The sequence below is a fragment of the Lynx rufus genome, unplaced genomic scaffold, assembly GCF_022079265.1.
Source record: "Lynx rufus isolate CCGP_SWC_20201006 ecotype Redwood Valley unplaced genomic scaffold, mLynRuf1.p SCAF_8, whole genome shotgun sequence".
In the NCBI taxonomy this organism is placed as follows: domain Eukaryota; kingdom Metazoa; phylum Chordata; class Mammalia; order Carnivora; family Felidae; genus Lynx; species Lynx rufus.
Window position 1 is genome coordinate 86207920 of NW_025814896.1, and position 24891 is coordinate 86232810.

At 42.7% G+C, this 24891-nt stretch overlaps 1 protein-coding gene across 2 annotated transcripts in view; it reads left to right on the plus strand.

Moving 5' to 3' along the window:
• Positions 1-15668: 15668 nt before the first annotated feature.
• Positions 15669-24891, plus strand: part of ARHGAP25 (Rho GTPase activating protein 25) — a 90854-nt gene continuing 81631 nt past the window's right edge. For both annotated transcript variants that reach the window (XM_047068116.1, XM_047068117.1), the window contains exon 1: positions 15669-16119. In XM_047068116.1, coding sequence (XP_046924072.1) covers positions 16059-16119 — 61 coding nt within the window. In that variant the 5' untranslated portion in view covers positions 15669-16058. The remainder of the gene's footprint in view (positions 16120-24891) is intronic.

Below are 24891 nucleotides of genomic sequence, written 5' to 3' on the forward strand. Positions count from 1 at the left end.
ACCAGTGGAAATGATCTCCTTTTCTAATGTTTATTAAGAGCTTGCTACATGTCGGACACTCTGTTGAGTGCTTCCATTGTGTTATTTCGTCTGATCTCCTCATCGGTTCTATGAGATAGATATAACTCCCTTCATTTAACACTGAGAAGAGTAAAGCCCAGAGAGGTTAGTCAGCATGCACACTGTCACACAGGTAGATAGTGAAGAAGTAGGATTCAAACCCAGGAGGCTGGCTCTGGGGCCTCTGCTCCCAGTATGCTTCTCACCCTTGCTCAGGCTCCTGAACTCCCTGAGACTTCCCCATCATGGTGGGCACATGAGTGCTCAGAGACAGATTTGTAAAGCACTGTGCAAAGGACTCAGGGCGAACACGAGCAAGTGCCACTAAGTGCCGACAGCCCCGGGCGGGTGGTGAAGAGGCCCATGGTTTTTTTCTGGTCTCCAGATTGGGGGGGTGAGCTTGGCCTGGGCTCAGCTGGATGCACATGGGTCTGCACTCCAACAGAGGGGCATTACCTCCTCTTTGCTCTATCTTCTTATGGGGCAACTGTGACAGTGGCTAAGTTTACTCTTGGGCTGGCCATTCCCGTGCTCGTTTAGATGCATTGGCTGTGGTTGGTAAAGAGTGTGGAATCATCAGCAAATTCTATGATGCTGGGCCCACTGGGAGGCAGTGGCCATAAGTGGAGTTTCTGTAGTCAGAGATTCCCAGCAAGTGACAAAGGAGGTCATTTATAATCTAACAATCTGTGGCCATCCACTTGGGAGAGGCGATAAATTCCTGCCCTGAGAATGTGTTCAAGAAAGTGAGGCCCCTGTTAGGAGCAGGGAGCCAAAATTTAATCTGCTAGCTGTGGGCCAGGCTCAAGCATCAGGGGATTAATCCCTGCTCACATAGCTGGGCAAACAGTGCTTCTCAGTGTCCAATAGACTCCTTGTGGGTCCTTCCAGCCCTTGGTGGCTGTCTCATCACTGTGCTGGGTCTGAGCAGGCATCCTGCAGGCCTTTGTGGTCTGCTGTGGGTCTGCTGTGGGTATACTCAAATGGCTGCTGCATCCAAAGCCTCCTTGGGGTTTTTCATTCCAAATGCTTTTTTTCAGAAGTGGTCCCTTCTGTAGAGCACAACCCTACACTTGTAGCTGAGAGGAGGGAGACCCTGGGTACCTGCTGACCCCTCCCGCTGTGGTCCCAGCCTTCTATGGCAGAATGTGCTGATGAGGAATGAACGCTGCCCAGCTAGGCAGGTGTGAGGGATTGACGGAGTCCTCCAGGGTGGAAGATATCTCCCCCAAGGGTGACCGTAGAACAGAGGAGAGCACTCACGGGGTGACCACAATGTCCGTGAGCACAAAAACCTCTAAGAAGGCAGGTCACTGGCAGTAAGGAGGGTTGTGGTCTGGTGGCCATGTTGTCGGCTGTGGACCAAGCGAGACCTAGAAGGAAGGCCCCTCAGAACCCCTGAGTTGCAGATGATGTGTAGAGGGAACTGGGGCCATGGGCCGTTGCATTCAGTCTTTTGGTTCATCCTCACGAATGTGAAGGACTAGGAGAAAAATGGGACGAAAGGCACTTGCTGGGATGGAGGAGTTACTGTGCAGTTACACTCTGGGGCCTTCTGGGGAAAGGAAACCGGGACTCTCTGGATGGACTCTCTGTGCAGTTGAGTAAGGCCAAACACCCATAGTAGAGGGTTAATGCAGGGCCCTTTATGGCAGAATGAGGTTTCTAGACTGCCGATCCGGAAAGGGCAACACACCCGCCCTCATCCTGAGCCAGACTCTGAATAATCAAGTTTACACACCTGTGTGGGGTATGTAACTTCCCAGAGACCCTGGATGCAAAGATGAACACCCCTGCTAAGACCACAGGCATCATACAGACTCAGCCTTACTGTAAGATCCCAGATAGGAAGGGTGCAACTGCCAGGCCTCTACCCAGGAAAGAGTGAGGAGACGAAGGGTAGAGGAGGCTCAGAAAGGGAAAGTGGGTGGGCCAAACCTTTCTGTGAGACAGCCCTTCACAGAAAGCAAGATGGCTAATGCATTTTTGATAGATGGGAAATGGAGGAGTTTCTAATTCTTAAACCAGGGGAAAACACTGAAAGTCTAAAAGGAAAAGCCAGGCTCAGAAGGGTCTGAGAACCAGGGCAATGGCACATGAGTGCTGTCTATCTGGGCACTTGGCCTGGTTGGCCTGCACAGGCCAGTGGGCTTGTGTTCAAGGCCAGGAGGACAAATCTGGGCTTGAAAACCTGCTAGGCACCTTCACTGTGGCTGCTGGTTAGTGGCAGTGGAGGCAAGATGAGGAAAGGGGTTGGTCATGCAGAGTGACAGGTGTTCCAGTGGACTTATGACCCTGGGCCTCTTGGGCCACCTACTTAGGCCCGTCCCTACTCAGGACCAGCTCCAAACAGAAAGCCAGTGCACACGCCAAATCGCAGAGGGGCCTTTGGAAAATCACAGGAGTGAGCTACATTTAGTGAGAACCTGCTTATGGTGGTTTGTAATAATTAGGACAGAGTATGAAGGGGCAGATACATACTTAGAGCAGTTATTATAAAAGAGGATGACCATCCAGAACATGGTCAAGGAGGAAGGAGGAAAAAGGGTAATAAGGGCTCCCTTCTTGCCCTAGGGTTCCCTCTAGGGATCAGTGAGCAAGCCCCCACTCCCTTCTGGGTTACAAGGACTTAGAGGGAAAGAAGGGGGAACTGAATCTTGGCATCTTGACCATTTCAGTCCATTTTTGGGATCTGCTGTGAGCTGAGTGCTTTGGAAATGCAGGTACAGAGGGCTTGCTGAGGGGGTGGTCACAAGGCCTAGACTCCTCTGCCATAAGGAGACTCCTGGACATTTGAGTGTGGAGATTGGAGGGATAGGAGATGGGAGGGGCTGTTCCCTCAGCTCCTTGCTCACCTGCTCTTCTTTGCCAGGTTGTCCTGCAGGTTGCTCTGATCCCCTGACCTGGAGGTTAGTGTCTATAGCTTCAGGGCACTTTTTAACGTTGCTTGAGTGTGGGGGAAGGGGAGGAGACAGGCACACCACTGCCTATAGTCTGGGATGGACACAAACTAGACATACCCATGTGCTTTGGGTGACTTTACTAACACACTTCCTGGTCCCTGGAGGTCACCTGTGGTGGCAGGATAGAGAGTCCCAGATCCCCCCAGAACTTATTGCTCCAAAGAGATGAACAATCTGGCTCACTTCGGAAGAAGTGAAAGACCCCAGTTGGTTGGGCATGGACACTTCCAACACTGGCAAGAGGGTGGGGTGGGATACATAATCTTCTTCCCAATCCAGGTACAACAGAGCTATGGTCCTGATTGATGAACTATTGGGATCAAAGAGCAGAACCATGAGCTGAGCAGGACTGTCTGATGAGTGACCTGAGGAGCCCTCTGCACAGCCAAGAAGGGTGGCTTTCTTCCTCAATGGGAAAGTTGAGACCCTCTTGGACTCAACTTCCCAGTGTCCCAGGGCTCCCAATTCTCCCAGTGTTAGGTTGCTGACATTCCCCTAAAGTTCCCTAAACAGCTGGCCTGTAATTTAGACCATTTGACATCTGAGTCCATAATGTTTATTTCTCCAGGGCAAAACCTCTCTCATCCTAACCCCGTAAAAAAAAGAAGAACAACAGTGGACAGCCACCCTGCCGTCTCTTGGTTGTATTAGGCTTGCTTCCACCTCTGGTGAGGCTCTTGCACTCACCCTTCCTTGTGCTGGAAGGTTCTTCCACCGATATTTACCTGGCTCAATCCTCCTTCTCCTTAGATCTTTACTGGAATGTCACTCACCCGATGAAGGTTTAATTCGCCAGCTATTTCAAACTGCAATCATCCCTCCTGAAACCCACTTCTTCTCTCACTTCCCATGACATATTTACTTTTCTTCACAGCACTCACCATCAACTAGCTTATTATGCTTATCTCGCTCATTTATTGTGTCTCTTCTCACCAGAATAAGCTTCACAAAAACAGGAATTTTTGTCTTGCTTGCTTTTGGCTGTAGTCTCTGCACCTAGGACAGTGTCTCGTATGTAGTAGGTGAACAATTCATTTGATATTTGTTGAGTGAATATGTGGCAGGAAGCAGAGTGGGCCTCTTACAATGAACCATATGAAACTTGTGTTTGCAGGTCAAAAGTAGTCAAATAACAGCAACTTCATGTGGTTCAACCAAATATATAACCCATAATTGGCCCAAAGGAGGTGTTATGTGGGAGAGCATTTTCCCCTTATTTGCTTTGTGTTCTCTGGTTCAAAAACTTCAGGTTCTGTTTATAATCCCTTGGTAATAAATTTCCTGTTTAAATAGACAGTCCTCTCTCTAATGCCATGGCCCATAGAACAGTTTTTTGTCTAGTTAGAGCCTTGGCGGAAATAATGCCAGTCAGGCATTGGCCTTCAGGACTCTAGAAAGATTTCTTTCTTTTTCTCTCTTTAGCTGTGGGAAAAGTAAAGGTTAATAGACTATCAAACTGTGACCAGACATCAGAACTTACACAAGGGGCCTTGGCAGAGATGAAATCAGTAATGAGTCACGTCCACCTCAGGCCCCAAAGAACAAGACTCTGAGCCAAGATGCTTGTACCTCATCCCCTGAAGTCAGACAGAGTGTTCAGAGGACAGAAATCTCTTCCCCTGCCAAAGTTTTTTGTTTTTGTCTTTGTTTTCTACTTTTCCCATATAGCCAAGGGACAGGGAATAAAATCTGGAAATTGTGACTCTTAAATTCAGCTTTCTTAAAGATATAGACTGCCAACTCTTGATTTTGGCTCAGGTCATGATCTCACGGTTTATGAGATCAAGCCCTGCATCAGGCTCTGCGCTGATGGCTGGAGCCTGCTTAGGATTCTCTCTGTCTTTGCCCTTCCCTCTCTCTCTCTCTCTCTCTCTCTCTCTCTAAAATAAATAAATAAAAACTTTAAAAAAATTCACATGAAAATCATCTGTCTTTTGGTGTCTCCAAATGCCGGTCACATGTACAAGCAGCAGCCATTGGCTCTATGCACTTTAGTAGCAACTAGAAGTGAGGTGCTAGCTGAGTGCACCCCAGTGTGGGACCCCACTCCAATGCCTGCAGAAGACAAGTGGAAAATATAAACAAGTGAAACTGGCCGGCTCACATCCCCAAAGAAACATGTTTTCTCCCAACTTCTATGACCTTTCTCCCAACTTTTATGACCTTCTCAGACTACCTTTTTTCTCCCCACTTCTGAATGCGACATGGGAGGGTACAAAGTACTACATTTTTTCTTCTTAAATCTATTCTAAAGAAAACGACAGTACAAGTGTGACTACAAATGGCATCTGTCTCTGCCTCTAGGGAACAGAAGGGTTTTGGCATGCTCCACCTGTGTGAGGAGGGTCCGCCTCTATTGAACTTCTCCTGACTGTTGTGGACATGCAGGTATTGCATTGTTGGCTGTTTCAAGATGCCAGAAATCTACATTCCTATATGAATCTCCTATTTAAAATCATGGCAATTAATTCTAATGAAGGAAAAAACACCAGGTGAAGAGACATGGGAAGGGATGTCAAAAAAGCGGGTGCTCTACACAGGGGACTTCTAGGCCAGTAAAACTACTCTGTACAATACCACGAAGATGGACGCGTGTCATTACACATTTGTCAAACCTGTAATGTGTAATACCAAGAGTGAGTCTTAATGTACACTATGGACATTAGTTAATAATAATATATTAATATCTGCTCATCAATTATAACAAATGTACCACACTAATGCAGGATGTTAATAAGAGGGCAATGCAGAGTGTGTGGTGGGGTTGAGGGGGGAGGTGATATACGGGAACTCTGCTTTTCCATTCAGTTTTTCTGCAGACTTCCATGTCCTTTAAAAATAAAGTCAATTAATTAAAAAAAAATAGGTGCTCTACTCAAATTGTTAGGATAAACTCATGAAGATACAGTCTTTACATATATATATGTACAAATATATTATATATTATATATACATATATGTGTGTGTATATATATATATGTGTGTGCATATATATATATATATATATATATATATAAAATTTATTGTCAAATTGGTTTCCATACAACACCCAGCCCTCATCCCAACAGGTGTCTTCCTCAATGCCCATCACCCACTTTCCCCTCTCTCTCACCCTCCATCAACCCTCAGTTTGTTCTCAGTATTTAAGAGTCTGTTATGGTTTGCCTCCCTCCCTCTCTGTAACTTTCCTCCCCCCTCCCCTCTCCCATGGTCTTGTGATAAGGATCCACATATGAGTGAAACATATGGTATCTGTCTTTCTCTGCCTGACTTATTTCACTTAGCATAACACTCTCCAGTTCCATCCATGTTGCTACAAATGGCCAGATTTCATTCTTTCTCATTGCCAAGTAGTATTCCATTGTATATATAAACCACATCTTCTTTATAAGATACAATCTTTTACAACACTTATTTTTATTTTCTTTTTTTAAAGTTTTTATTTAAATTCCAGTTAGTTAACATACAGTGTAATAATATTAGTTTCAGATGTACAATTTAGTGATTCAACACTTCCATACATCACCCAGTGCTCATCACAACAGGTGCATTTCTTTTTAGAATGGGGTCTTGCAGGCTTTCTGACTGAGCCATCTAATTTAGATTCAAGGCTTATGGGACAGCTCACAGTAAGAGAGGGTTTCTTAGACTACCACCGGGGAAAGTAGGGTAGGGGCTTGGATAAGTGTTCAAATCCTTGAGGAGCTGGGGTGGGAAGGAGTGGGGAGAGTGTTGTTTTGCAGGTGGTTGTGTAATCAATCAAAATACACAACACTAGCAGATTCCACAGTGAGGAGAGAATTCTCCTGTGGAAGAGATGGGATTATAATCATCAGAGGTTGTGGGGACCTATCATAGGAGTAGGGATTAGAAGTGGTCCAACTAAAGGGAGGGGTATTTTCCACAGACATTATTTAGAGTTACTATTCAAGGAGATGGCTTTATTTTATTTTTATTTATTTTATTTTATTTTATTTTATTTTATTTTATTTTATTATAATTATTTTTAATGTTTATTTATTCTTGAGAGAGACACACACAGACACAGAGTGTGAGTGGGGGAAAGGCAGAGAGAGAGAGAGAGAGAGAGAGACAGACAGAATCTGAAGCAGGCTCCAGGCTCTAAGCTGTCAGTGCAGAGCCTGATATAGGGCTTGATCTCACAAACTGTGAGATCACGACCTGAGCTAAAGTCAGATGCTTAACTGACTGAACCACCCAGGCACCCTGCAAGGAGATGATTTTAAAAAGTAGATGGCTTTTAGTTATGTTATACTTTTAAAATTCTCTACAGATAATGCATTCTACTGCCTAATTAGGGAAGGCCCCTCTCATGGCTTGTCCTTCCTCCCCCACCACATGCTCACCACTGAAAAAAGGAAGATGTTAGATCCAAGGAGCTACCACTGTAGTCTGGGCCTTAAAATTTCACCAAGTGACTCTTCAAGGACTGTAGGAGACAAGTGTGATGGAGCCCATCCTTAGCCACCTCTTTGTATTCCAAGAGTTTTTTTGGTTAAGTAGTAAAATGGAAAGTCCCTTTTGTTTTAACTCCAGCTCCAAGAGGCTCAAGATTCATCTTTGTTCATGTCCTTCCCCCAATATACAATTAATTCCATTATAAACAGCATCAACAATGTCATTTGGGGAGCACTAGCAACAAAATTCCTCTTTGTTCTTGATAAGGAGAAACTTACTGATCATAGGGAATCATCCAACTACACAAGGACCCTGGTCCTGAGAAACCTCCTTGAAGATGTCTCATGAGCAGAGACCTCCTGACAAAGGTGGGCACTCACGTTGTGACTCTCCTGGAGTCTACTCAGAGGCTCACACTGTGGAGAATCCAGAAAACTGAACTCCCTTTCCCTGCTGTCCATTTCTCTGATGCTGATCAGTGAGGCAGCTAGTGTACAGCTCTTCCATCCCTTCCAGGTATTGTTACAAATCCTTGCAGAAAACAACAGCTACAGTAGTAGTGCTAATGGAATGATGGTGACAACCACACCTGGAGCAGGCAATGGGGAAAAAGAGGGACAGACCTGGTGGCAGGTGGGTGTCTCCAGCAAATCTAATTGCTGCTGATAAGGTGTGACTGCTTTTTTTATGCAGAGCATCTCTTAAAAATTCTAGACAGCCATGTAGGGGGTTGGGGAAGATGGCACTTCAGTGGAGCAGAAGTACGTAGGAAAAAGACGGCTGGAAATCTGGGATGTATGTAGCACATCTTTCCCTAAGGAAGGGTTGAAAGGAAACCAAACAAAATAGAATGTAAGTCAAAATTGGAGGCTTAAGTTTTAACATAATGCAGTCTCATGGAAATGCAGGTTCCCTGTGGCTACATCTTTGGATATTTCAAGAGGCAGAATTTATGTCTTGGAAAACCAAACCAGATAAGCACATGGAAAGATGCTCAACATCATTAACCATCAGAGAAATGCAAATAAAACCCACAATGAGGTGCCACGTAATACCCACTCGAATGGCTAAAATAAGAAATACAGATGATAACAAATGTTGGGAGGATGGATGTGGAAGAAACGACACCTCCTCCATTGCTGGTGGGAATGTAAAATGGTGCAACCACTTTGGAAAATGTTCTGGCAGTTCCTCAAAAGTTTAAACATGAGTCATCATATGACCTAGCAATTCCCCTTCTAGGTATGTATCCAAGAGAAACAAAAGCATTATGTTCACATAAAAACTTGTACCTGGATGTTTATAAATAGCATTATTCATAATAGCCGAAGACTGAAAACAGCCCATCAACTAATGAACAGATAAAGTGTGCTACAGTTACACAATGGAATATTATTTGGTCGTAAAAAGAAATAAAGTTCAGACACATGCTACAACATGGATGAGCCTTGACAACATTATGCTAAGTGAAAGAAGCCAGAAGCCACATTATGCTCAGTGATACTAAGCATCATGTATTATATGACTCTATTTGTATGAAATGTCTGGAATAGGCAAATATATAGAGAATGAAGCTAGACCAGTGTTTGCCCAGAGCTGGGTTGAGGGGAATGGGAAGCAGCTGCTAATGGGCATGGGGTTTCTCTGGGGGGTGATAAAAATGTTCTAAAATTGACTATGGTCATGGCTGCACGATGCTGTGGACACACTAAAAATCACTGAATTGTACACTGCAGATGTGTGAACTGTATGTTATGTAAATTATATTTCAGTAAAGCTGTGAAAAAAACCAAAACCAGTGAGATGAAGGATAAACATGAGAAATTGTCTCAAAATGCAGATGATAGTAATACAGGTGACAGAATGAAAGACAAGGAGGCAACAAAGTGGAGGGCTAGCATGCAGATAACTGGAGTTTCTGAAGGAGATCCTGGAGCCGGGTGCATGAAAGTCACCAGTGAAGATTTAAGGCACCTCTCCCCACCCTGTTTTGCTGATTCCTTGCAAAATCGCTCAGACACACAGACACCTAGATGTATCTGCCCCTACAAATGGCCAATAAGCACATTCAAAAATAACTTGAGTTGCACTGTTTTTTCTTGGATTGTGAATAACTTGTTCCATGAGTGTTCCACAAGACAAGCGAACATTTCTAAAAAAATTTAACTTGATAAATGAGTGATGTCTTGCAATACAAGTAGTATGTGATGCCAAACATCACATGACTCACAACTCACATCAGTTGGCCCACAACTGAGCCAATTTTTCCTCTCTCTCTCTGTCTCTCTCTCTCTCTCTGTCTCTCTCTTTCTTTCTGTGGGATTGTGAGTGATTGTCTCCCATGCTTGGATGCTTGGTCTCAGGCCAGCAGAAATGGTGTTTGGCAGAAATCAGTGATTTTTCAGAACGTTGGAGGTTCCCACAACTGGCACTAGTGTATTTTTTGTCACTTCAAAGCACTTAGGGACAGTCCTTTGCTTTTCCATACAAGAGTAAGCTTAGGAATGCTTTGCTTCATTCTAGGTCAGGCTGCCTGCAGATATAGACCCTTTCCTCTGCTGCCTTATTGCCAGTTACATTAAATACAGTATATGACAAGAGTTTATTAATACTATACTGTAGTCAGCATCTGTGTGAGCATACACAATGGCCCCCATGCAGAAAAAGGTTGAAAAGAAAGGTGGTAAGAAGAAGGAGATGATTATGGTAGAAGTTAAGAAGGAAATCATCGAGAAGCACAAATGAGGCATGCAAGTGGCCGAAATCACAAGATTTTATAAGAAGCCTATGTCTGCATCTTGTCTGTAGAGAAGGAGGAGAAAAAGGCGGAGGAATCTCTCATTTCAAATGAGAGTAAAGAGATGTGTAAAATGCGGGGAAAATTTTGTGGAAAAGCACCACCCAAATATGGCTGTAGCAGTGCGAGCAATGAATCTGTTTAACGACAATGCAATGTCATATTTCTGTGAAATCCTCAAAATGAGGAAAAAGCAAGTGTGGTTGGATAGGTTCCTTGTTAAAGTTGCATGAAAAGGAAAAGATTCCATAGAGTTAATAGACAGCAGTGATTCCGTTAGCGTTAGTGAAAGTTGTCCTACGCAATAATCCTCCTCTCTTGTCTCCCTCACACCAGCCACAAAGGTTTTCAAGGTAAGTGCAGGTTAATTTGTTAATTTTCCTTATATTTTGTTTTTTCTTTATTATTTTATGTTGTAATACAGTATTATAATCATTTTTATATGAATATTTTGGGTTGTGGAACAAGTCATCTGAGTTTCTATTATTTCTTATGGGGAAATTTGCTTTGATATACAAGTGCTTTGGATCACAAGCATGTTTCCAGGATGAATTATGATCACAAACCAAGGTTTTACTGTATTTAGTTACAAGAATATGATGAAAATTTGTATACATCTCACATGTTCAATGATACAGAGATTTGTTGAATAAATTTTGCTCTCACTGTATAATTATGGACTATGAGGCGATTAATGATGTTTTGGGAAAATAACTTAATAAGATAACTATTTATGCTTTTTTTTGGTCAAGGGAAGATAACAGCTTATTAAACAGCATATACACTAATTTTTAAACTTAAAATACATAATCATACATTATATATACATAAATAGAAAGTGTAGGAGAGATGGGAGATTGAGATGGGAAAATTCTTCTTGCACATTAAATGGTAACAGTGATTTTTGTGTTCTTTATGCTTACCTAGAACTTTGAAGATCGTGCATGGACTACTGTAATGGTAACATAACAATAAAAGAGATGTTTCAAAAAGCTTTCCAAAGACTGTCACCTCGGAGTGGAGTCTACTCCCTCAGCCAGTGCATCATGCCTGGGCCTACCAGCCCTGGCAATCTCTGTCCCTGTCCCCCTCTGGCCTTACCCTGGTACATCATTTCTGGTACTTCCCTAAAAGGGTTCTGTGTTTTGGTAGCCATCTATTGTTTCACCTGCCCGGACATCCTCCTCCTGCCCCCCAACCTTGTTTTGTGCCTGGCTACTCTCTTCTGGGTCATCTCTCCTGGGAAGCTGTCCCTGGCCACCCAAACTGAGCCCACTATTTCCTGCTATCATTCTATCCTGTGCATGCACTATTTTTATACCGCGAACAGCACTGCCATTATGTTTACACTTCTCTCTTTCATTGACTCATTTGAGGATTAGGCCAGGATCTTAATCATCCTTGTTTACTCAGCATCCAGCCCAGCCCTGGATAAATGTTTATAGAGTGAATGAGTGAATGAATGAATGTGTCTACTGAGCTCTGGGTTCAGGACAGTTGCATCTGAGGGTCCTGTAGGTCTCTAAATGCAACATCCCCCAAACTGAGCCCACCCAGCTTCTCCTTGGGGTAACTGACTCCCCATTTGTCATTAACAACCCTCACTCTTTTTGTGCACTCTTTGTCTTTGTGATGGGAGCTCCATCCCCCTCCAGGGACTGGAGTCAGGGCATTTGAATCTCTTTTCCTTTTGATTCTCTTTGAGAATCTCTTTTCTTCCCACAGAAATTCCCCCAGGCAGTCAATCCCACCACCAGAATGGCTCTTGCCTCTTTTGCCTCTTTCCCTGCACACTGCTGCTGACTTCTCTCTGTCTCTCAGTCTCTCTCTCTCTCTCTCTCTCTCTCTCTCTCTCTGTTTCTCTCTCCCTTAGCTGGCTATCTGCCACACCCCTCTTCCCAACCCCAATAATAACTTCTAAATGGCTTCTCTTTCCTCCAGGGTAAAGTCAAAACTCGTTACCAAGGCTTACCAGGGATCCAGCTGCAATCCAGCCATCTCTCCATCTCTCTTCCCTTCTACTCCTTTCATCCTTTTCAGGAGCAACCTGATGAGTTCTTTCCTTTCTCTGAGCCTCTTGCATGCTGTTTGTTTTATCTGGAAGCCTCTCCCAACCCTCTTGCTTCCCTAAGTCATTCATCAAACCTTAATGTAAAAGTTGTTTCCTCCAGGAAGCCTTCCTTCACTCCCCAAGTCCCTATTAGGCACCTCAGATATAAATTCCCATAGCTTCCCTCACTTCTCCGAACATAACACTTCTCATGCTGTATCTCACTGTTCTTCTTTCTCAACAAACTGCTAGTTGAATGAAGGCAGAAACAAAGTCTGCTTGTTCATGGACATTCCTTCAATGTCCAGCAAAAATTAAGTCCTTACTCAAGAAATGGTTAATAGTCAGTAAGCAAATAGATGAATGGATTTTTTTTTTTTGCCTTTGTTTTTGCTACTGCAGATGCCGATTTACACTTTGGGACCAGACAGGACACCCATGTCTTCATTCTCTGAAGGTCAGGAAGAAGGGGAGCAGCCCTGCAGCAGACAGCTGCTCTCTAACCCTGCCCAGGCAGCTGGCTGACCCAGAGCAGGCTCCTCACAGGGAAGGCTGCTGTGTTGGGCTTTTCCAGAGGTGCTTTTCATCTGATTGCCTTTCCAAGTATTCACAACCAACTTCCCCAACAGTCATGAGTTTTTCCAAGACTTACAGGAACCTACCCTGAAGAGCAAAGGAAGTTCTCTGTATGTTTCTAAGCGCTACCTTCAAAATATTTTCAGGGTTCCTGAGCTAAAGGTCCCAGGACTGGGACTTTGGATGGTGTCAGCCTCCCTGTGAAGACGCTGCTGGGTGGGGGCTCAGGATGATTATCCATTGCCCCTCCCTCCAAGTTAAGAAAGAAAATGAGCAGTGGTGTTAGGCAATAATGCACAGTTAGGTCTCTAAAGTCTCCAGTTGGCTGAGTCAAGTTCAAAGGAACCCAGGACCCCTGGGGAAGTTGGAGGGTAGTTGGGTAAACTGGGTTAGTGTGATGGATTGGAGTCTCGCTCAGCAAATATTCACTCCCTCTTCCCTCCCCCACCACCTCAGGGCTGTGTGTACTTCCTGCCACACTGCCTTTGGACTTGGCCACGTGATGTGTGTTGGCCACTGGAATGTGAGCAGATGTGATGCAAGCAGAGCCTTAAACTATGTTTATGTGGTTCTTCCCTCTGAAGGCTCCTTTCATTCACAATGAGAATATGCCTGAGGTCACCACTGCTCCTTCAGCTTGGTCTCCCTGAATATAAGTTTTGGACATGTATGTCCAGTACGAGATGTTGTTAGACATCTGAGCGGAGATGTGTATGATTTGGAGTTTGGGGGTGGTCTGGGCTGAAAATCTACACTGGCATGATCAACATATACATGGACTTTAAAATCTTGGGACAAGTGAACTCACCAAAGTGTGAATATGGATAGAAAAGAAGTCCACTGGGTGAGTCTTGGTTTCCTCTAATATTTAGTGGTCAGAGAGATGAGAAGGAACTAGCAAGGAAACAGAGATGGAGTAGCTGGAAAGGCAGGCAGACAACCAGGCCAATGAGGGGTTCTGGGAGCCAACCGGAGAGAGGGCTCAGAGTTGGAGACAGTGATCAATGTGTCCAAAGCTGCTGGTAGGGCACTGAGCTGACATGCAGAATTCACAGTGCATTTAGTGACAGAGAGGTTGTCAACGTCCTCGATAAGACTATATTCTGTGGAATCCTGAGGGCGAAAACATCAACAGAAGGGATTCAGGAGAGAATAATAGGACAGGCATTTGCAAGTATAGACAATTCTTACTAAAGCTTTGCTTAAAAAAAATGAAAGAAAGAAATGGAGTTGTAGCCAAAGGAAGAAGTGGAGTCAGGAAATATTTTTTAAAACAAGCTTGAATGCTGCTGGAAATGATCCGAGAGAGAAGGAATTGATTCAGTAAAGATGAAGGAGTGATAACATTGTTCATCCGTTGTAACTAGGAGAAGGTTGAGTGTGTGGGCTTACATGTAGGACTTAGTCAGATATAGTAGTGTGAGCTTGCAGACATTCTCTTCCAGTCGTATCGACTTTCTCAATAAAACAGGAAGTCAGGTCATCAACAGAGAATGAGCATATGGGAGGCAAAGAAGAAAATATGACAGAGTTATCCAGGAGGGTTGAGGAATGAATGGACCAAGGATGTATAGCTTGTGTGCTGGCTAGCAGTGACCCTTGTGAGCACTCTTACCTACTATCTGACAAAGCCCTACAACTGACATGTGATGTAAGGCCTATTATTTGCCTCATTTGCAGATGAGGAAATTGAAACACAGACTGATCGGGGCGCCTGGGTGGCGCAGTCGGTTAAGCGTCCGACTTCAGCCAGGTCACGATCTCGCGGTCCGTGAGTTCGAGCCCCGCATCAGGCTCTGGGCTGATGGCTCAGAGCCTGGAGCCTGTTTCCAATTCTGTGTCTCCCTCTCTCTCTGCCCCTCCGCCGTTCATGCTCTGTCTTCATGCTCTGTCTCTCTCTGTCCCAAAAATGAATAAACGTTGAAAAAAAAATTTAAGAAACACAGAGTGATCAAGAAACTTGTCCAAAGTCACACATCAGGAAAGTCACGCAGGATTTGAGCACAGGCAGTCTGGCTCTGGACTCAAATACTTAATCACTAGATTAAACTGACCCAGTTAAACATCAGAAAGCCTTTCACAGAACTGAAGTAAATGAAATAAAGGTTGAATTAACATTTGTGGTACAACCACCATGTGTCAAGCTCTGTGCTAGATGCCTTCACAACTCTCTGCAGTCATGGTTGTTATCAACCTCATTTCACTGCTTGAGGACGAGGCCCAGAGAGTCAGTTGTTTGTTAAAAGCTACAGAGCTAGAAAGTGGAAGATCTGCATTTTGAACCCATGTTAGTCTGATTCTTAAACCCATACTCTATACACAATGGCAAAGAACCATTATAACATGTGAGTGGGTCTACCAGCTAAAGCTAACTTATTAGCTAAGTACATCAGAACATTTTCTGCATGAGTCTTTACCCCGAGCAGGTGGAGAACTTACTATTTAGTCCTTAGAGCAGGGAGAATTTAAAAGAAGGAGACTTGGGGTGCGGGGGTGGGGGATGCAAGCTGTCTCATGGACCATTTTTAGACACTTGATCTGCTCAGTTAGGAGGAGGGCTTAGAGGTGTATGGTGGGAGTCTTGGAATTTTGCATTTTTCTTTTCACCAAATAGCCTTATTTATATCACATGAACACTCATTCTGCTCATATAAGCATTTCCAAAAACCATTTTCTCAAGAAAGTGTGCTCATAATGCACCATCTACACTGAACGGCCACCCACTTCCTCAAATGCAAGGAAGCAGACAGTTAAAAAAAAAAAAAAAAAGCCGAGAGGCAGCAGTTGTTTACCACTACTTCGCCTCAGTGAGGCCTGAGATTCTTTTGAACAGGAGCTCTGCTTCCCATGAGGCAGAGTGAAGTATCAGCTGGGATATTTCTGGTAAAGCTGAAAGCAGAAAAAGCCAAGTGCACACTTCAGGAAGTACCAGCCCCTGTGGGACTATTGGGGCCTTGGGGAGCCTTGGGGGGATTCGGGGGCCCTTCCCAAGTCACAGATGGATGGACCTTTCCTCTGAAAGAAAGGAGGACACACGTTGGCAAATCAACTTCAAACCCAAGCTTGCTTGTGAAGACATCATAACGGGGAACACGCCCACAAAAGTTAGAAGGAAAGATCGAAAAGGCAAGAAGGGCGGGAATCGACACAGACTTGTCCCTTCAAGCAGCTACTCACCAGAACCGGGCACAAAATGTCCCTGAAGTTGCCAAGAAACTGGGATTTCAACCTGAAAGTGGAGGCCGGGAAAATAGGTATGGTCACTATCTTTTTGTTGCCCTTGTGGTTCTTATATGTGAGCACTCGCCATTTGCATGTTGGTGGGCAGGGATTTTAATCTACTTAGAAATGGATCTCTCAGCAAATCTGAGTTTGGGGAAAATTTGCATTCAAACGGATGTGTTGGCTCAAAGTTCCCAAGCACCAGGAGGGGGTTCTTTTCTGTTTGGAGGTGGTGTTGGAATGGAGCCCCCCCCCCCCCCCCCCGAGGGCTGAGGCTACAGATGGTGTACTTGAGATGGGCTAAGGCTACAGATCACACATAAAACTTCACTGCTTGAGCTGTGAACAAACTCAGGGTGTTCTGCTTTGTGAGGTAAAATGAGCAAAAAGCAAACAGTGGAGACCGGGCTGGAACACAGAGACATCCAAAAGTGAAATAAAGACACTTTTGGTTAAAGGGACAGAATGGAACAAATTCTTAGTGAAGTTGAGAAAAAAGAGAGATGTATTGTAGATTAATTATCTTAAGGGATGCTGGCATGTTTTCTGAGATATTCTGGCCTTTAATCTATACGTCTTCTTATTAATGATGAGAGTGACACATTGATTTTACACTGCTATATAATTGTCATCATGAGTTTCTTTATATGGGTTTCTTTTATTATTAATAATTCTTAATCGATCACAGTAATTTAGGGCAGAGCAGTGGGCTGAAAGTGATTTCCTTGTCTTTCATACTCACACCTGCACAGTGAGCTAACTTCCTTGACATTAAATATGTGGGGAGGTGTTTCTTGTGGGTTGGAAAAGTTTTGCTTGGAGCAAGGTTTAGATTTGGTCTTCTAGTGGTGGTTGATATGTTACTAAAATAAGCAGTCCAATGCAAAGTTACATAATGAAGGGTTAAAGATATAGGTCTGAGAAGAGATTTGAAAGAAAATTGAGGGTAATCAGAGAAGCCATTAATGTTGGTGTCTAGGAAGGAATTAGTGGTCCCTAATGAAGCCAGGAACTATTGCAAGCTGAGGTTGATTCTGAGAATACATACATAAGCAAGAAATTTTTATCCTAATTACTGTTGATAACTGTGGGCAAATGTTCATGTTATCGTATGGCATAAAAATTAGTTTTTAGAAGTAAAACTTCTATGATTTTGTTCCCTTGTAAGTGTCCTGCTTCTATTAACAAGGGGTCATTCTACCATCTCACCTTCTGTGTTTGAACAGGTCTTATTCTCCCTCTGTTTAAAAGTAGGAAACATGAGATTAGTTAATAACTAAACGACTAATTGATTGGTCAAATAATTTTTTCTTCAGAGACATAGGAAATTACCACATTAGAGTATACATCTGCATATTCTCAGACCTGGGATTAGATTGGGTAGATTTCATGGTTTCTACATATGTTTATTCAATCACGGTCACCTCAAGTGCTTGCTAAAAATGCAGGGTCCTGGGCATTATCCTAACTTGTGAAATCAGAATATCTGGAGGGAGGCTCATACACTTGCAATTTAACAAGAACCCACCACTCCATCACACCCGATGAAGAAGTCCTGCTCCAGGGGCTGTGGTCTAAGTTAGTAGACTGGAAGAGCTACCATTCATCCAACACAGAGCACAGTGTCTGGTCCTAGTGGGCACACAAGAAGCACTTGTTGACTAAGTGAATGACTGACTGTAAGCAGATGATATTATTTAGTGTTATTTAATGAAAAAATAATAATTATTTAATGAAAAAAAATAATCACATAATTACATAAATATTAAGAAGCCCTTCTCATTATCCATGCCATTTACAAGTTTGTCACCCTAAGAGATTAGACCGCAGTGAGAATATCTTTCATGAGTGTCACATTGATAAGGATTCAGATCATAAGCTGAGTTCTCCCAGGAGAGAGAGTCACTGACTCAGCCACAGGACCACTGGTCCCCTCACCAGCATCCTGTGTCCAGGAGAATTAGCTTAACAGTATATCAAAGAATCCCATAGCTATTAAGAAGACATGTGGAACATGCAGCAGTGTCAGTGAAGTCAGTGACCGATCTGGGTAGTGAGGAGTAGATCAGGGTTTCTCAACTTGGATAAGATTGATATTTTGGACTGGATCATTCTTACTGATGGGGGCTCTCCTGTGCATTGTAAGATGTTAGCCAGCAGCCTTGGCCTCTACCCATTAGAAGATGGCAGTATTCTTCTACTACCACCAGTTATGACAACCAAAAATGTCCCCAGACATTGCCAGATGTCTGGGGAGAGACATCTGCCCTAGTTGAGAACCACTGGAGTGGATGATCATCAAAGGGTGGAACCCAAGTATTACCTCATGATTCACTGCCTAGGTCAATTTTAAAGAGAATTTTCCTAAGATATAACTTCAGGGGGATAAGCATTAGCATAAGGAGGATATGAGGACCAGCACTTGCTTAGGGAAATAGCAAGGCTCTGACACATGAATGTGGCCCAGGAGGGGGTCCCAGCTATTTCTTTTTGGCCAGCTGTGTTTCCAGTTTCCTCTAATTCTTGTGAGTGCTGAGCCAGGGCCAGAGTGAAAGTGAAAGTCTCTGAGAGTGGGGGAGGGGCTCTCCACTTCATTTTCAACTCAGAGAGCTGAGGTGGAGAGGGGCACTGGCTGGCAGAGCTGGTCCAAGGATCACCACCAGGGGCCTGACAGGGCTGGGAGAATGTGACCCAGGCCAAGCCGCATCTCACCTGGTGATCTTGGTGGACCACCCCTGGAGGAAAGGGGAATGAAAAGCAAACATATTTGACTTGAGGTGGAGCCCAGAGCATACATTTCTTTGATCCTTTATCATCTTCCATTTAGTTCAACAATGAAACTCATGAGAACCTTCCACTGCATTCATGCACTGTTACTCAAATATTCTACTTTCCACATATTTGTCTTTCTCATTGAATCGTAAGCTTCAGAGGGTGGGTTGCAGGGCTTAGCATCTCTCGCACACTGAGGGTCTGGTACATCCAGCGTGCCCAGCATGTAAAAGAGTATTGACCATCCAGGGAAAGCCCCCTTCTGCCCTGTGGGTTGGGAGCGTTTCGTTGGAAGATCACCTGTGAATTTCAGGACAGCCCATATTGCATCTGGCTCAGATACATCTTATCTTGTTTTCAGGTCCTCCAAGTCCAAACAGGAAACAGAACCTAGAGAGCTTTTGGAGCTGAGACACATAATGACAGGAATTGTGGACTGGCGGTTGTTTTAACGTTTTTCTCCCCCTGAATTTAATGTTGGAAAAAAAACTATTCAGAAACAAAATATAATTATTCTAGTCTCCCAAGTAGTAAAATGAATAATGACAATAGTGGGGTTCCTTTTCCCCGCTTGATTTTTTTTTCTATTTGGTAAATCATTATTTGTCTGATATGGTTTGTCTCGTTTGGCCCTTTAGAAAATCAGAGTAAAGGGAATGAAAACATTTAGTCCTTAAGACCTCCATAAGTGGAGGTGCCTGGGTGGCTCAGTTGGTTAAGCCTCTGACTTCTGCTCAGGTTATGATCTCATGGTTTATGAGTTCGGATTCTGTGGTGACAGCTCAGAGCCTGGAGTCTGCTTCAGATTCTGTGTCTCTTTCTCTTTCTGCCCCTCCCACACTTGTGCTTTGTCTCCCCAAAATAAATAAGTGTAAAAAAAAAAGACCTCTGTAACTAGACCAATTCATAAGACCTAAGGCTTTATGCAGTGGAGGTTATTTTTCTTGTTAAAAGAAGTCAGAGTTGAAAGTATAGTTTTAGATAGAGGCACTGATACAGTCACAGATACACAGAGATAGAATTAATATATAAAACAGTCCTATGAACTAATAAAAATGATAAAAGAAAATAAACAACAGGAATAGGAATTTTACAGAATAGGGATAATGCCACCAGTGAACATATGGAAATATGCTTAATCACAATAATCAGGAAATGTAAGTTAGAAGCTCAACAAACTAGTTCTCACCCACCACATTGGCTAAAAGGAAAGTCTGACAATATCAAGTCTTCTTGAACACATGGAACAATAGCAATTCTCCTACACTGAAGGTACAAGCCTTTTTGAAAAACAATTCGGCGTGTCTTAGTGGAATTGATGATGTGTAAACCCTTGGAAGCAGCCATTTCACCACCACCGAGATGATCCCCTGGAAAAGCTATTGTGCATGGAAATCAGAGAAACTATTGTGCCTATAAATAAGAATAGATGTATGTACATTCCCTAGTATATTGCCTGTAATAATAGGGGACAGGAGGCAACCCAAATGCCCTCAATAATAGATGGAAAATTAAACTGTAGTATTTTTATTATATAGTTAAATGAGATTGAATAGCAAAAACTTAATATTTGGTGGAAAAGAAAAGTCACAGAAGAGCAGAATGGGAGTTATTTATATTAAGGTTAAAGAATAATATCTGTGTCTGGCAACACTGTAAGGAAAAGCGAAGGAGTTGACTAATAAAGTCAGAGTGATGGTTACTTCCAGAGGGAAAATAAGGGAAATCCATTTGGGGAGCTTCAAAGGTACCTAACAGCGGTGGTAGATACATAAGAGTTAATTTTATTATTGTATAGAAAATGAACAAAGAAATGAACATGTATATAAGCCCTCAAATATCCAGAAGGGTGTACACAATTTATTAGTAGTAGTTAACTATGGGTGAAGGATGTATGGGTAAGATATACTGACCACACATATATATTATTACTTTTTTTGTGCACTCCTTAATCCCCATCACCTCTTTCACCCATACCCCCCACCCCTGTCTCCTATGGTAACCATCAGTTTGTTCTTTATAGTTAAAAGTCTGTTTCTTAATTTGTATCTCTCTGTCTTATTTTTTCCCGTTGCTTGTTTGTTTGGTTTCTTACATTCCACATATGAGTGAAATCATATGGTATTTGTCTTTCTCTGACTGACTTATTTTGCTCAGCATTATACTCTCTAGCTCCATCTATCTTGTTGCAAATGGCAAGATTTCACTCTGTTTTATGGCTGAATTTTATATATATATATATATATATATATATATATATATATATATATGCATGCCACTTCTTTTCTTCTTTATCCATTCATTAATTGATGGACATTTGGGTTGCTTCCATATCTTGGCTGTTGTAAATAATGCTGCTATAAACATCGGAGTGCATGTATCCCCGTGAATTAGTGTTCTTGTATTCTTTTGGTAAATACTCAGTAGTGCAATTGCTGGATCATAAGGGAGTTCTATTTTTAACTTTTTGAGGAAACTCCATACTTTCACAGTGGCTGTACCAGTTAGCATTTCCACCAACAGAGAGCCAGGTTTACTTTTTTTTCACATCCTCACCAACACCTGTTTCCTGTGTTACTGATTTTAGCCATTCTGACAGATGTGAGGTGATACCTCATTGTAGTTTTGATGTGTATTTCCCTGATGATGATTGATATTGAGCATCTTTTCATGTGTCTGTTTGCCATCTGTATGTCTTTTTTGGAAAATTGTCTGTTCATGTCTTCTGCCCATTTTAAAATTGGATTATTTGTTTTTTGTGTTTTGAGTTGTATCTGTTGTTTATATATTTTGGATACTAATCCTTTATGAGATATGTCATTTGTATATATCTCCCATTCTGTAGGTTGCCTTTGGTTTTGTTGATTGTTTCCTTCACTGTGCAGATTTTTATTTTGATGTAGTCTCAATAGTTTATTTCTACTTTTGTTTCCCTTGCCTCAGGAGACATATCTAGAAAGAGGTTTCTGCAGCTGATGTCAAAGAGGTTACTGCCTATGTTCTCTTCCAGAACATAGAAAACCTCTTCCAGGATTTTTATGGTTTAAGGTCTCATATTTAGGTATTTAATCCATTTTGAATTTATTTTTGTGTATGATATGAGAAAGTTGTCCAGTTGCTTTCTTTTGCATGCTGCTGTCCAGTTTTCCCAACACTATTTGTTGAAGAGTCTGTCTTTTTCCCATTGGATATTCTTTCCTGCTTTGTTGAAGATTAAATTGACCATATAATTATGGGCTTACTTTTGAGTTTTTTATTCTGTTATTCTATAATAATAATTCTATATTATTTTATTCTATAATAATTATAGAATTATAATAATATAATTCTATTATATTATTCTATAATAAGACCTATGTATCCATTGTTGTGCCAGTATCATACTGTTTTGATCACTATAGCTTTGTAGTATAACTTGAAGTATAACTTGTAGTATAACTTGAAGTATAACTTTGTAGTATAACTTGAAGTCTGGAATTGTGATGCCTCCAACTTTGCTTTTTTTTTTTCCAGGATTGCTTTGGCTATTCAGGGTCTTTTGTGGTTCTGAACAAATTTTGGGATTCTTTGTTCTAGGTCTGTGAAAAAATACTGTTGGTATTTTGATAGGAATTGATTTATTATCTTATAAATATTTTCCAGTCTTCCTATAATGAATAAGTATTAACTATGCTATTAAAAATACTTAAAGATGAAACAAATTCCATAGTACTTGGTCAAGCATGTTGGCATAAGGTCTTACAGGTGACATGTGCTCTTTGGCCATCCGTAGACTTCCTGCACTTCTAGACTCAGGATAGAGGGTTTTCCTGGAAGAGCTACATGGTCCCAAAGTGACCGGGGAAGTCCGCTTGAGCATATTGCTTGCTTTCTATGAACACATAAATGCTGGTTCCCAGGTTGGAAGCCCATGGTGAGCCTGTCTGTACTAGTTGGCATTCAGCTTTGGTGAACACTCTCTTTAAAATTCGTTGCTAAACTTACCATGTCCTAATCTGTATCAGCCTGGGTTTGGGACCACATGTAGTCTATTTTGCTGTGGCTGAAGCCCCTGTACTCCCTGGGTAGCTCCTGGTCCCTGATGGATAATGATCCTGGTCCCTGATGGAAAAAGATCCCCACATGTGCAGGCAGGGTCAAGGGGAACGCCATGCCTTCATCAGACAGTGAATACTGACATGAGGTGGTGTTCTTCTCAGGCCTCATACTTCGTTTATTCTTTGTTCAAGTAAAAATATTTGTCCTATGTTGTCATCTACTTACCTTTAGGCATAAATTAAATTCTTTCTGCAAAGTGCATGCCTCCTGTTGCCCAGTGAGAGCCTCCTGGCCATTTGGGGAAGAGAGACTGATGTCATTCTAAACAGCAGCAGAGTGAGGACTGACTTGAGTGGTGACAGGAAGCCAACATCTTGTTTTCCACACACTCGTTGACAAAGTCCTCCCTGCAGATGCCAGGCAAGGTTGATCTAGATTCTGTACTTTGTTTTTGCTTGGGAACCAAAATATACTTGGTTTGGCAGGGGTGAGCTCAGTGACTTGGTGCGTGTTCTTTGAAAATGGATCCAAAACGAGATACTCCATGGTGCTTGCATGGTATACACAGCCCAAAATATCTTCCAGTCAAGGTACTACTGCTGTGTTGGGCTCACAGTTTATAAAGCATCTACACAGAGTGTCTAGTGGGGCAACCATGTGGTGACTCCTCCTGTCTCTTCAGAGCTGGAGTGTGGTCCTGTGAATAAGGAATGTGCATAATGGGGGTTTTGGAAAGATCGGAGGAATGATCAAGAAGCATAAGTTGATGGTAATGGACCCTTCACACTCAAGATCATTTGAAAGGAAAGAAGTATAATCTCTCATGAAGCAGCACCATGGTTGGCTAACTGGATGCAAGAGAAGGGAGCGTGTGAACAGCTGAAATGCAGCTCTGGCCGTGGCCACAGTGATTAAGGCCAACAGGCAATGGTGAAGAAGCAGGGGCAACATCAGGGGACACCCATGGTCCTTGGAGACAATCCTGAATCGAGGGATTCCATCCAGGGGATGGAATGTAAATTTTGCAGAGTTCCCAGGCAGGAACTGAGATATGGAAGTTACAAAAAGAGAAAAATAATTTACATTTCTTGTTTTATGCTTTACTTGTCACCATTTTTTCTCCTTGAACATTTTTTTCCCTTGAAAGTTTTCTAAAAAAACAAAAATCACTTTACCAATATATATAATACACATAGGTGTGGTAGCCAAATAGAAAGACAGTCCTGCTCTCTGCTCCTGCATGGCTTACAGGCTAATGGGACACAGACAAGGAGACAATTACAAGACACCAAGACAAGTCCTGTGATGAGAACAGCTGAGGGGCCAGAGGAGTGTGGCTGTGAGTAGGAATTTTGGTCCAGCCACCTCTCCCCATCACTGCCATTCTTTTCTTTAAGGTACAGACCTGTGCTTTCTTCAGTGAGTCCCACACTTGCCCTCTTTTCTGGCTGGTTTTCCTATACATAGTTTATGTTTCTTTGGAGAAGAAAAAAATCTTCGTAATTTTGTATGGGTCCTCCTGGTGAAGGAATTAAACTCAAGTTTTTTAGGATCTGGACCCGCTCACCTCCGTACTTGTCCCCGGCTATCTGTGCTTCCCCAGGCACGCTCACACTCCTGCTCTAGACCTCAGCCCTGTCTTAGCTTTCTCAGTTCCCTGCTCTGTCGCATCTGCGTGAAGCCCTCTCTACTCAGGACTCCTTTTCTATCACCCAGTTCCTACCCATGCTTTGGTCACAGCATAGACATTTTGCCCTCTAGGAGTCTCTAAGTCTGAAAATCTCTGGAAGGAGAGTAAAATAATCCCTTCTCAAGCTGTTTAAACAGAGAGGCTTATAGTTTAGACACTGTGGACTTCCTTCTAGATGAGTTCAATGAATTTTCCTCAACTTGCATATATGAGTCAACTCCACCAACATATGGCTTGGTTTTTGAACAAAGAAATTTGTCCTAATCTGGAAAATGCAACACCAATGTTCTAGGCCCTCCCTAGA